The sequence below is a fragment of the Gobius niger genome, assembly GCF_951799975.1.
Source record: "Gobius niger genome assembly, chromosome: 14".
Taxonomy (NCBI): Eukaryota; Metazoa; Chordata; class Actinopteri; order Gobiiformes; family Gobiidae; genus Gobius; species Gobius niger.
Window position 1 is genome coordinate 23,158,849 of NC_136865.1, and position 13,832 is coordinate 23,172,680.

The window sequence follows — 13,832 nt, forward strand, 5'->3', positions numbered from 1 at the left end:
GACAAACAATGTTTTTTTTTTTTTTTTTTTGATAGACCTCCCAGTTATCTGCTCTAAACCAGTCCTAACCTGATCTAAACCAGCATTAAACCCATCCAAACGTCCTCTAAACCAGTAAAAACCAGGTCTACATCAGTCAAAGCCAGCATGAACCAGTCCAACCAGGCCTAAACTGGTCCAAAACATGTCTAAACTAGTCCAAACCAGGTCTAAACAAGCCCAAACCAGGTCTAAACAAGCCCAAAACAGGTCTAAACCAGCCCAAAACAGGTCTAAACCAGTCCAAACCAGGTCTAAACAAGCCCAAACCAGGTCTAAACAAGCCCAAAACAGGTCTAAACCAGCCCAAAACAGGTCTAAACCAGTCCAAGCCAGGTCTAAACCAGCCCAAAACAGGTCTAAGCCGGTCCAAACGGGTCTAAACCAGCCCAAAACAGGTCTAAACCAGTCCAAGCCAGGTCTAAACCCGTCCAAACTTGGTCTAAGCTGGTCCAACCCCAAACTGGATATTCGGAGTATTCCACCCTTGAACCGAATGGTAGAGAAAGGCAGATTAAGAACAACATTTGATTCGATAAAGCGTGCTCTACCAAATGGTTGAGCAAACTCATAAAGGGCTAAAACATCGGCCAGAAACATTGGCCTGAGAACCTTTTTCTCCTCTGGTCAACTCCTGCACATCTGTGAGCTTACACAAACGATGCATTCAATTCTCAATTCAATTTCGCCTAAAGCCTCAAAGACATGGCTGGGCCTGGTGCCACCCTCGAAACAGCTCAGTTCTCCGCCTGGACCACGCCTCGCCCTGAAACTGAAGCTACTGCTGTTGATTACTGTGTGTTTTGAGGTTGTCAATCTCCAAAACACTCGGCTCAAACAAAGGAATCCCACATGTCTGCTTTTGTTAACTCAATTTCCTGGCAGTGGGTAAAATAATCTTCGACATAAATGGGCCAAATTATGATTTTCTTTCTGAAAAATGATGTGTGCAAATCAGAGAATGTCAGAAGGGAAGCACAGGCTGATGTTGATTGAAGAGATGTAGTTTTGGTCACATTTTTTAAGCACAAGAGAAGGTGCTGAAGACACAAGAAAGAGAACAAACAAAGAAACAGTCTTGTGAGGTTTAGAGTGTGGCCTTTTTGATGTGGAAAGTGTCACTGACGTTTCTGAGCATTTGAAACGAGGAAATGATGAAACAAAGCGATCATTGTTTGGTCGTGCACGTGTGTGTGTGTGATCGTGATCCTCAGAGGACCAGGACTGTGTTTATTTGTGGACTTCCTGGTTTCATGGCGAACACATGTGCGGCCTCCACCTCGGTCTCTCTGCGGTATGTGAACAGTGAACACTTGCCCACGCCTCGTCCTGCGAAGCATTTTAACCTCTTAACCCCCGCCTTTACCAAGTGCATTTACCCAAACCTAAACGGTATAGGTCAGTGCCTCAGACCTACAAAAAACTCATTTCAATTGATCTTTTTCCTTGCGTTATCGTCACTTTTTTCATAGCTTTTTTTATTTTTCTTTCATCACACATTTTGTCACTTTTCTTCTGTTACTCCTTTGTGGCTTTTTCATCTCTTTTTTTGTGTCAATTTTTGTCACGTTTAAGGCCCTGTCCATACAAAGTCAAGCTGAGGACCAAACACAAAGATAGTTTATCAATCCAGTGTATCGTCCATACGAGCCCAGCGTTTTGGGAGTCTGTAAACAAACATTTTCCGAACTAGGTCCCAGAGTGGAAAGATCTCAAAACGCCGCTTACGTGGGGCCGTTGTTACGTCGTCTCCGCAACGTTTACTAAAACGATGACATCACAGCCCCAGAGTGGTGTGTGTTATCCATAATCTACTGACCTTATTCACCTTATTCCGCCCCGCCCACTTTTGCCACTTTTTGCTTTCTCTCGACACTTCCGTTGTACAGACACTTCCGGTCGAGCACTAAGCCCGTTCATTTAAACGGAGAACAAGGGAAAATACTCCCTGCTCAAATCTGATGTTTAGTCGATTGATTTGTGTTAAATGGCCAATGTTCATTTGCACCGGCTTTGTTTTCCTGTAGTAACTGACTTCTCCAGTCCCATGTTAACAGATAGGAGAAAAGGGGCGGGCACAATTCAAGGCGGCGCCCACGTGAACGTCCGGAATAAGGTGAATAATGAGTTTTGTTCATGGATCTGTTACGGTTTTTACGCTCCTCTTTGTTCCACTGCCGTCCACAAGCCACAGGTGACAAGTAAAAAAAACACGGCCGAGTCAGTCTGTGTTTTTGGACTGACAGTAAAAGTCACTGACAGGTTTATCTGCTTTAGTCCCGTTACATCTGAAGAATAAACTCTCCTCTTCGTCTCTTCTGTAGATCCTTGAATCAGTTTCATTTTCACAGTTTACATTCCACAAAAGTTTACCGCATCTCCATCTTGTTCTATTATCAGTGTTAGCGTCACAGCGCCTCACACAGGCCTGGAAGATGAATTGCGCCGTTTTTAACAGACCTGAGTCGACCCATGTGGACGCACACATTTACTGAGCTGCTTCAGGCTCACAAAGAAAGTTTCTGATAACATAGGCGTTTTGTCTTCATGTGGATATGGCCTATGTAGCTTTTTTGTTTTGTTTTCTTCACATTTTTGGCCCTTTTTCTTTGATTTTGGTCACGTTTTTGTTGCGTTTTCATCCTTGTTTTGTCTCATTTGTGTCGCTTTTGTCACTTTTTTCCAGAAGATTTTAGATTTGGGTAAAGCCAAACTGGAGAAATGTGCTCGGGGGTTAAGAGGTTAAACTAAGATACAATGATCAGGCACATTCAGAAACATTAGCCTGGAAGTGTGAGCAGAGTTTGCATGTTCTTATCTTCCCATGTCTGCATATGTTACCTTTAGGTGCTTCTCCTCAACCCAAAACATGTACAATAGACTTGATTCTCTAGCTTGGTAGTTCTTGCCACTGCACCGCCCACTTCAGCTGACATGTTGCTCAAGGACGACGGATGAGTCAAATGCAATGGGGACAATCAAAGTTCATCTTGACCTAAAAGATTTCCACTAATGCTCCATGAAAAACGCTTCCTGGAAGAGAGTGGGCAAAACATCTCCTGCTCGTCCAAAAAAAAACGATCATTTGAAAACCTTTTGTTGTCATTTGAGATCAGATCCATAGATTGCTCTTTGCACTGAGCTCAGCATGGCAGACAGTGCGTCAGACAAAGTGCGGGAACGCTCCAAACAGAGACTCCGTAAACAGGTGTCTCGTCTCTCATGTAATAACTCTGTCGGTGCCAGCTGTGCCACATCAGCGCCACGAACACATGAACTCATTTCACCTTCCTTTAAAGCCGTTTCCCTTCCCATGAAGCCATTCGCACTTGTTTTAATTGAGTTTTTAGCTGTTGCTGACTCTACTGAAATGTGTTTTCTTTTGCTGCTAATAAAAACGGCGCAAATATGTGCACACCCCGCCGTGGGAAGCAAGCAGTGCATGTATTTCATAACTAAGGAGGTGCTCGCAGTGATTCCTCTTTAAAGTGACTCACCGTAGCTCTTACTCTTTCATATGTTTTAATATTGTTTTGTTTTTTATTGTTTTGTTTGCCTGTTACATTACTGATATATTGCAAACATTTGGCATCATTTGTAATAATATCATAAAGCTACACTGTGGAACATTGCTGATTAAAGGTGCATTATGCAACATTTTATACGAGAAAATAAAAGTTAAAAAGATATTTTGTCTATTTGACCTTGTAGTGACCCAGCTGCTGCATGTGTGGGGCATTACACTTTTTACTTTCGATCATGGTGGTTTCTACGACGCTCCAGGATCAGTTGTTTTGTGGGTTTTCTGGAGAAAGGGTCCATCAGTAGTGAAACCTTCCAAACAATTGATCCTGTAGCATCCTAGAGACCACTGTGATGGAAAGTGAAGGCGCCATGCTGACCACTCATACAGCCACTGGGTCACTACAAGGTCAAGTACACACAAATATCAACTTTTTTAGCACATAAAAAGCAGCTCCAAGGTTTAATTTATTGTCCCCGTAAGGAGCAGTGGGTGACCGCAGTGCCTTGCCCGGAGACCCATCTCCTGACCAATCAACAAACTTGTTATACATAAAGATGTGGAGCCAGGGTTAGTATCACCTGGCAGGAGGATTCACCTATTGTACATGTTTTAGGGGTGGGGAAACCAGAGGAAACCTACGGAGACACGGGGAGAACATGCAAACAGACAGAAAGGCCCCGTCTTACCCAGGGTAGTGTTAATTTCATTGACTAAAATATTGTTTATTAATAATTCTAGTCAAAGTGATAGTGACTAAAATTGGACTAAATCTAAATTATGAGTTGTTATGAGACTAAAATGTCTAGATATGTTCGTCGACTAAAATATGAAAAGCGACAAAAGTCATACAAATTTCCCAGACAGTTTGAAAGAGCCTCGTGTCAATTCACTGCCGAAGGAACAGCTCTGAGCTTTGTTCATGTGGAAGAAGCTCCATGAAGCAGAGGACCTTGATTAAGTATGATTACAATTAATATTTTAAATGCAAAGTTGGCTAAATTTGTCTTAAATGTATTTAAATATATTTCATTTTCGACTAAATTGAAGATTATTATTTTACGAAATCTCGACTAAAAGTAAACTAAATTAAAATATGTCAAAATTAACACTGGACAATGTTTTGACGGCAACACGTCATGTAGGGAGGGCGGGGCCTAGTGAGGGGGAAGGAAGTCAGTTATGGAAGTCATTATTTACTTTTAGACCAGCTATAAGCATGTTTAGCACACAGAAATAAAGCCAAGTCAAAATCGGGTCCAGACGGGCAAAGATTGTCCACTAGAAATCAAAACATGGGTTCAAAGTTAGCCGTTAGCTTGTCACATGAAGCTAACGTTAGCATTCTGGTAAGCATTCTGCATTTATGGGCCGTTGAACCACTTTGCTCGTCTCCATGTCTCTTTATTTGGTAGAAAATAGATCCATAATTCAGCGTTTGTTAAAGTAGTGGTGGAGTTATAGGTGAAAGAGTTATTTTTTCCCCTCGATTATAGCCATTTGTGGGAGTTTCCTGTCTGTATCACATCTCCATGGAGACGAGTCAGTGATGTCCCACTCCCAGCAAAGTTAGGAGTCAGGCAAACCTGGTCACATGTTTTTTTCATGTATTTTTCACCAATAATGTCACCCATAATGAATGAATGCTTTATTTAATTTCATTTATTGGGTGAAATGTTATGGCTGTATAGTTGCGTGACCATGTTTTTGGGTAAACTCAAAGTCACACGCCGTTCAAAGTTAACATTGTGACAGTAAAACCTCCTTTTTGTAGCCCCTAAAATAAACACCATTTCATAATCGTCGTAATGAGGCGCGCAGATGGTGACTTTCGCAGATGTGTTACGGGACTCCAAGCATCACCTCTCTGGTATTTGAGGATTACATCAGGTCTCTCCTCAGTCCGTCTATAGTCTCGTCTCGTCTGAGTCTCGGTCGTTTTGGTCGGAGGGACTGAGGAGGTGAGGTCACAGTCCGACCGGGGCTGGATGACGTTTGGGGTCTGTTTTAGATATCACTGACGTAACAGATAATTAGGACAAAGCGAGTTTCTTCATTCTTGGCCATGAAGCTGGACAAATGTGGATGCAATTGAAAGAAGTGAAACCGCTGCTCTAAATTTGGAGGCATAAAAATGGAAAATGGAAGCTGTCTAAATGTTTTGTTGCTCTGGATATAGATAATATCAGTGAGCATGTGATTCATATTTCACTCACTTTTTTTATTTTTATTTGGTGACAACTGTGAACGCTATTGCAAAAGCTTTCACCATCAAAATTAAAGGCCCTATACCTGACTTTTTATTCCTTTTTGTAGGTTGACATTCTAAAAGTATGCTGTAAAAGTAGTAATTTGTGAAATGATAAGCCTGATTATGGTTTGTTAATGGGTAAGATCAACCCATTTCGTCACATTTTGACTCCAAAAGACAGCCGTGATGGTAAAAAAGGCCTATCTCGTCACATTTTGATTCTGATATTGGTGCATCATAAGATCATCATGGGATATTCAACATACAGTGTCGCACAGGAGCTTATTGAATATTGTACAGCATTCATTTTGACCTAGTTTGAATATAGCATTGTGCACACTCGTAGCTCGTAGTCAGTTCATTGTAGTGTCAACCTTTAAGACTTCAATCACATGTTTATTCACTATGCACTGTTTAAAGGGACTAGACAGAGTTTTAAAATGTTACAATTATGTATTTTCTACCCCCTACTGGCTCCAGCAATGTCCTATTCACCACAACTGTCGCTAAAGGCCTGCACTGTCATTTAGTTGGCATTTCGGCATTCCCCATTGTCATGCACAAGCTTAATATAGAGACTGCAGTAACGCATAAGACCTGAGGTGGCAGTAGTGAGTATAAAAATGACAACTTCCATCTAGTCCCTTTAAATTTCCCCCGACCACTTGGATGTTTTTGGATCAATGGGAGGAAAACATATTGTATCTGACTTATAGAGTCACTTTAGATTAAGTGTAGGCAAGTTTGCTTAGAGGCATCATGTGCCGAACCTTCCTGTGGTTGTTCCAGACTTAGTCACTACAAATATTTACGTTGTACATCAGTGGTTCCCAATCCGTCTTGTGTATCTCTTGAGCCTTTCATTTAAACTCTGAGTACTCCAAAACTAGAGGCGTGCTTGCAATGATTTAGGAACTCAACAACTAAACAACTCCTCCAGTTGACACCGTTTGGTATGTTGAGTTTAGCGGCACAAAAATCGATTACAAAAAGATGGTTGAATGCAATACCCCCGAACGTGGAAGATTGGTATAATCTTGTATATGCAATATTTGTTATGGAACGAATTACATTTCATAAAAGACTCCAAATGGACAAGTTTGACAAAATCTGGGAGAAATAGAGAACTTATATCTTTCCCAGGAGGCCTGATATCGTATGATTCTCTGTATTACATGTATAAGTAACACAGTCATATAATTGTTGTATGTGCACCTCTTGTTTCTTGTTCTTCTGTATGGAAAATTTTGAAGAAAAAAAAACAACTCCTCTAAATCCAGCTTTGTATTTGTGTGATGTGTTCAAAATAAAGCTAAAATACTCTCAAAATCTAATATTTTGCTGCAAAACATTATGAGAAATTAGCTTTACCATTCAGTTTCAACTTCTTTTGTAAATCTGAAATTATTCCAGCTACTCTGGCTAGGTGCTCAGTTAGGAAACACTGTTGTAGACAATATAAATTTAACAAGCCATTCTGAGGGCCAGTTCATTAGACGAGAGAGAAAACTAACATTTGATTAACATAAAACCTTTTCGTCATCACCACTGCAGTATGCTGGACAAATATAACCTGCTAAACTTGGAAAACCTTGTAAAATTTCATGATGCTAATCTGGATTTTACCTTTTTTTTGGCTCCTTTTTTGGTTTGGCTCCTCCACCACTTTCAAATTTTATAAGTCTGAGCAGGAGACAAACTAGATCCGCCACCTCAAATAACCTGTTAGTTCCCCTCAGGAAAAGTGCCTTCAGCCAGTCGGCCTTTTCAGTGAGAGCAGTCCAGCTCTGGAACTCTATCCCCTCTAACATACGCAATGTTGGTACATTAAGGCCTTTCGAAAAGATGTTAAAATCCTGGTTACTTGAGAATCAAACTTGTGTGCATCACTGTTAATGTATTTTAATCTTGCTGCTTTTGCGCTGCCATTGTAATTCTGCCTGTGTGTGTATTTGTCTATTGTGTAGTGTTTGTGCCGAATGTTTGTGCCGAATTGTTTGTGCCGGTCTTCCCTGCTGTGTTTAAAGGGGCGGTGGTGAGGCCCCTGTTGAAGAAGAGCAATTTGGACAGTAAAGATTTTTATAATTTCAGACCAGTATCCAACTTACCATTTTTAAGCAAAATCTTAGAAAAACTTGTCTTTATCCAACTTAATGATTTTATTACTGCACAAAATGTCCTTGAGAAATTCCAGTCCGGCTTTAGGGTAAACCACAGCACCGAGACCGCCCTCTTAAAGATTTTAAATGACTTTAGATTGAATTAGATTAAATAAAGTTTGATTGATTGATTAACATAGGTTGTGTGTGAGATTATACTAATGAATTGTTTTATCATTTTACAGGTTAATAATGATTGTTGTTGTTTTGTTTATCTACATCTTGCCCAGGGACTACAGTTGAACTCTTGCTTTAGAGCTAAAACTGGCACATTTACAATTAAAAAATTACTGGCAAAGACCTTTTAACATCCTCTTCCATGTCTGTTTTGTCCTAAAGTAAAAGGTGCCTCTGTTCCAAAACCGCTCAGCACAGTGCATTCTTTTATCCGCTGTCGTCTTGTTTTGATGCTGATTGGGCGCGTTGTGGGCGGATTACCGAAACCTGCCGCGTCTGAACCTCTTCCTGTCTGTGTCTGCTTGTTCTCAGATGGACACCACCTCTGGGAGACGGAGGCGAAAGTCGACAGGGACGGCTCCAAACCTGTAAGTCATTCACCGCACTTTATCATCAAACACACCACCGGGAAGAGGTTTCACACGGGCGGTGTTTAGAGCAGCTGGGGTAAATCTACACGACTAGAAATCGCAAGGGTTTCACGTCTGCAGTGTTTAAAAAAAAGGCCAGCGATGAAGACTTTATGTAGGAATCCCCAAGTGTGATGATAAGTAAATGTGAAAGCCAATTTCTGATCTATTGCTTCTCAATTGTCAGGAATCTAATGGAAAGTATAGCTCTTAAATCTTTGTTTTTCTTAAAAGGAGACTCTGAATTCCTGTCCTGAGCCCGGTTCTTGGGTCAGACCGGAGTTTAACCAAATAAATTGTCCGTAACCCGCAGCGTGGCTCCCATTCATCGACACTGAGCCTGGATACAGTGTGGACTTTATTACAGGGGGAGACTTGGTGGTCCCAAACTCAGGCTGCTAACCGTGGACCGGTCCAGGATCCTGCTTTTGGGACAGAGAAATGTTGTGTTTAAAGAGCGTGTTGAAAAGGTTTGTGAGAGTTCAGCCTGTGATCTGCGGGAGGAGGCGCCTGGCAGAGAGTCCAGTCTTTTCCTGTGAGATAGAGGTTTCCCTGCTCAGAGACAGACGGGGGGATATTCTGGACGTGAGATCAGGATTTGGAAGTGAAGAAAGGCTGAATTCATTAAGGCTCTTGAAATATATTGATTTTGATCACATCTAAACGGCCGGTCAATCATTTCCATAGTGTCTGCTGGAAATGTTGAGTCCTCTTGCATTTCTTTATAAAGTGGTTCGTTGGGGTGACAATGACTCAGTGGTTGGATCATTTGTTGCTGCGACTGGTGCGGACAGTCGTGGTGTCTAGGGGTGTCTAGGCCTGTGTACGAAGGTCCACACTTTTCTATAGTGCTTTATATAGTGGTCACACCATATTGTAAAGGTGTCGGAATCACCCTGAGAGAAAGATTCAAAGATTCAAAGATTTATTTGTCAGTTCATTTCACCATGAATCAAAATAGTTAGTTCTCTCGTCCTTGGTTGTGGAGTGGTGGGTGGGGAGTGAGGGGTGGAAGCACAGGGAGGGCAGGGAAGGGAGGGAGTTCAGCTTCCTGATAGCCTGGTGGATAAAACTGTTCTTCAGTCGACTGGAACTGGCCTGTAGATTCCGCCGCATCCTCCCTGAACGCATTACCTTGAAGAGACTGTGTGATTCTGACGGCTTTGTGGATAATTTCACGATGTTCACTTACAATTTCCCACAATGCATTTTGAAAAGTAATGTGCAGCGATGGTCACTAGACAAGTCAATATCGACCACAATGCATTGCAAGAGCTGGACAGCGTCAAGTTTTTTAACTAAACACAACACGGATGAATGAAAACAGCCAACCTCGGGGAGAACCACAGAAGGAGAGATCCACTCCCATGGACGGACAGCCTATACCCAGGGACCCATTTTTCATGAATAAACCACTTAAATATATTTGATGCAGTGAATAGTTGCTAATGTTAGCTGCTGACCTTTAGCCTGAGCTGTTAAATGATGAAAGGCAGTAATCCAAGCCGAATTTCTTCTGTCATGTCATATCCATGTTAAATCAAACTGATCTGACTGATATTTATCCATGAATGTTATTAAACTGTTTCCTGAATTTGGTTGGTCTTTATCGCCGAAATTACCGAAGTTTAGCAAACTTATTTGGCAAGTCGGACTCGGCGGTCATTACTTTCTCCACACCGCAGAACACATGACAACAAAACATGATCAGCCGCGAGGAGAAGGTAGCAAACTGTGTGTTCGAACTGCCAACAGAAAGCGTGCACTACATTGTCTACTATATAGTACAACACTATATAGCAGGGGTAGGCAACGTCAGGGCCGGGGGCCAACTCCGGCCCCCAGAACTGAACCTCTGGCCCTCAAGATAAATTTGAGGAACATCCCACTTGGTCATACAAAACACTGATTCTCAACTGGTGAGTCGTGACCCACTTTTGGGTCACGGAACCATTTTCAGTGGGTCACGAGCCTTTAGGGAACCTTTTTTTTTTATATTTTCCATCTGAAACTGCATGAAAACTCATTTGAATCTGTTAAAATTCATGTTATTTGGATATTTGGTCATAATTTCAGTCTTAAAGGCTAGTTAAATAAAAGCCATGTGTGGAATATACAATGTTATATTATGATATGTGAAATTTGGGTCGCGGCTTGTCATCCTATAGGGTAATGGTGGGTCCCAAAGTCAAACCACCTGATGTAAAGCATTGGCATTTGCAGAAGAGCGGTCTCTACTCTAGGCTACAATGGTGAAGTTTGGCCCTTGATGATAAAAATCGACCCTCTATGACACAAACTTGCCTACTCCTGCTATATAGTAAATAAAGAGCAATGTCCTTGGGTAAGACAGCTGTTCACCACCACAGTGTGGAGCGAGCAAATGATGAATACAATATAGCGCAACACAAACCCTAAGCCATTATTATTATTATTGGAAATTGACGATCTGGTATAACTAAAACTGTTCTACACCTTATATTTAGAACATATTGTAGCTATTGTAGTTGTGTGTAGTACTTAGAAGTAGCTTGGATAGTTGTCGACATTTCATTTATTTCGGTAATTAACAACATCCAAAAGTAGAACTAAGAATGTGTGAGGAAGCCGTTCTTATACTGTCATATCCCGTTGCCAAAGTCCATGTCTTGTCGATATTACAAACATATTCCATAATAAAGTTAAGTAGCAGTTAAGTTGATATTCGTGACGGTCAGGCTTAAACAAACTGCAGTTAAATTGAGTTTGCTCAGGTGCTCGTGTCTTACAGCCACTTCTTCCATTATCATTACATCCTCTTTGACCAAGTTTAACCCGACCTGCTCCGTCGCCTGCACAAACTCAGAGCGAAAGGGCCCGATCTCTCCTCCAGCTGTGATTTAGGACGGCCCTCCAGACTGGACACGTCAGGCTATTACGGAGAAATCTTCACCCCAGAGCCCCAAACGCGCTCCTCCTCGCCAATCCGTCAGCTCAGTCTCTCCCTCGGTCCACGTGAAGTACGAGCACTGTGAGACTGTGGTGGGGTTTTTTTTGAGGGAGATTGTCAAGGTTTGAATTTCCAAGAGATTTGACAAAACCCTCACAGCCTGACGGATTGTACAGTAGTGCAATGATCTCCATAAAAATGACATTCTCAGTCTTAAGGGCATCATTAAACACAGATGCTAAAACTACTATGTTTACTACAACGACTTTCTACAATTATTTTTACTGCCTTTGCTACTTAAAGGGGCTATATGCATTTTATACTCACTACTGCCACCTCAGGTCATGCGCGTAACTGCACCTTCTATATTAAGCTCGTGGTGAATAGGTCTGTGCTCATTCTACACATTAGGACATGGCTGGAACATGTAGGGGGAGGAAAATACATAATTTTAACATTTCTAAACTCCATATAGTCTCTTTAAAGCTACACCGCGTAACATTTCAGCCAATAACCAGGTTCAAACACAAGCAATTATTTTATGACAGATAATTCGATATTTCGAAAACCCAAACAACATGTGGCTCACCTCTCAGCCCTGACGGTAAACTTTACAGGGAGCAGGACGTCTTCAGCTCGTCTCCATAAGAGATAAAAGCAGCCAAATATGAGATTTAAATGGGGTAGGTCCTCATCTAAATCCATTCTTTGATACCCCTCTGCAAAAATAGCCATTTCTGTGCCGAGCTGGTCATTATGAGCATGTTTTGAATTGCTAGCAAGTTGCAACAATATAATCCAAAATGTTACGCAGTGTCCCTTTAAGCACTAAAACTAGCTATACCAATGGTTTGCACACTGTAAATTCCAACTCATTGCGCTTACTTGGAATAAGTTGTAAACCCGATGCATAATTATAACACCCAATGTTAAGCCATGATTACTAGTAACGCTAGTATGATTAAGAGGGATTTCACAGTATTCATTACTTATGATACAAGTTCTGATTACTAGACATGTTGGTACTGGCAACTGGGAATTCCTTGTACTGATTACTTTTGTTACTTAAATATGGCCTTAACCTGTACTATTATTCTTAGTAAAGGTTACTGGAATATTCCTGTTCCCTTTATGGTTTATTTGTTATTCCCATTAATGAAGTTTTACAAATTTAGTACAAGATATAAATGTAATAAAGCAAAACGGATAAAGAGAAAAGCAAGTAAAGCCAATATGAAGCCTATATTATTCAAAACTGGCAAATCCTAGTAAATGGAACAGAATCTTATAATGGATACTTTAGAATGAGCGTGAGCACAACAGGACTACAAATAATCATTACTGGCATCATGTAAAGTTAGTCAGTACTTGCAAAACCCTGTTATTGGAACGGAAACATGTTGCTGTAAAATGGAAAAGCAATTAATCACTATTTTCTCTTGAAAATGTACTTCTTACATGGAATAGAGGGTAATTGCTGAAAAATTCAGGTCTCCTAGTATTTATAACATTTTATTTCATGTTACGACCTTAATCGGAATTTACAGTGTAGTTACTATCACTTCTTCCAATTCTGCTACTCCCACTTATACAAAAAGTGCTCTTACTTCAAACTATCCTGTTTAATTCTTGCTTTACAACTTCTTTAATCATCATTACTTATAACTACCACTGATTCTATACCACTGCCTTATTAATCGCAGCCCACTCGGCTAACAAGATCGTAATGCTGATGTCTTCCAGAGAGCAAACCAAATATAAAGTATTCTACACGTCCTCAAATATTTCTCCTTAACCTTGACATTTTTCATCTTGAGAACAACATAAAACACAGCTGCTCTGGGCTGGATCCATCTGGCTTCCATTGCACGTACCGCTCTAAACGTAAACGTGTCCGCTGCCGGGCCTGTCCTGTCACTGCCTGCTCCAAAGATCCTCTCTGCAGACAGATGGCCCTCCCCCAATGCGCTCATGTGCTCAGATTTACATTCGAGCAGGACGTGAGCTAAAGTCATCTCTCCGCACGCGTCAGGCAGCTTTTGGCTCCTGGGTCTCGACATCATAAGTGTGACTTATTTCTTGGCTTCCGCTTCACTGTCAAAGATGTAGATAATGTTAGCAGAGAACGCTTAAAGGGGGAGTATAATGGATTATCAACTTTTTAGAGCTTTTGCAGTGTTGTTCTCTCATCGAAAACAGACCTGGAGTTGTGTTTTGAGCCGCTTGCACACCTTTGAGTATTCTTTGAATCTTCTCCATTGGCTTTTCATTGCATCACGCCGACAGCTCCCCAAAAGCTCCTCCTGAAGTTCCTACATGGCTTATGCTTTCCTCACCTCACAAT

General features: G+C 41.3%; 1 protein-coding gene across 1 annotated transcript in view; it reads left to right on the forward strand.

Annotated features, from left to right (window-relative positions):
• Positions 1-13,832, forward strand: part of nfatc1 (nuclear factor of activated T cells 1) — a 103,851-nt gene that overhangs the window by 57,040 nt on the left and 32,979 nt on the right. Inside the window, exon 7 of the mRNA XM_079570911.1 lies at positions 8,462-8,517. Within this exon, the coding sequence (XP_079427037.1) occupies positions 8,462-8,517 (56 nt within the window). The remainder of the gene's footprint in view (positions 1-8,461; positions 8,518-13,832) is intronic.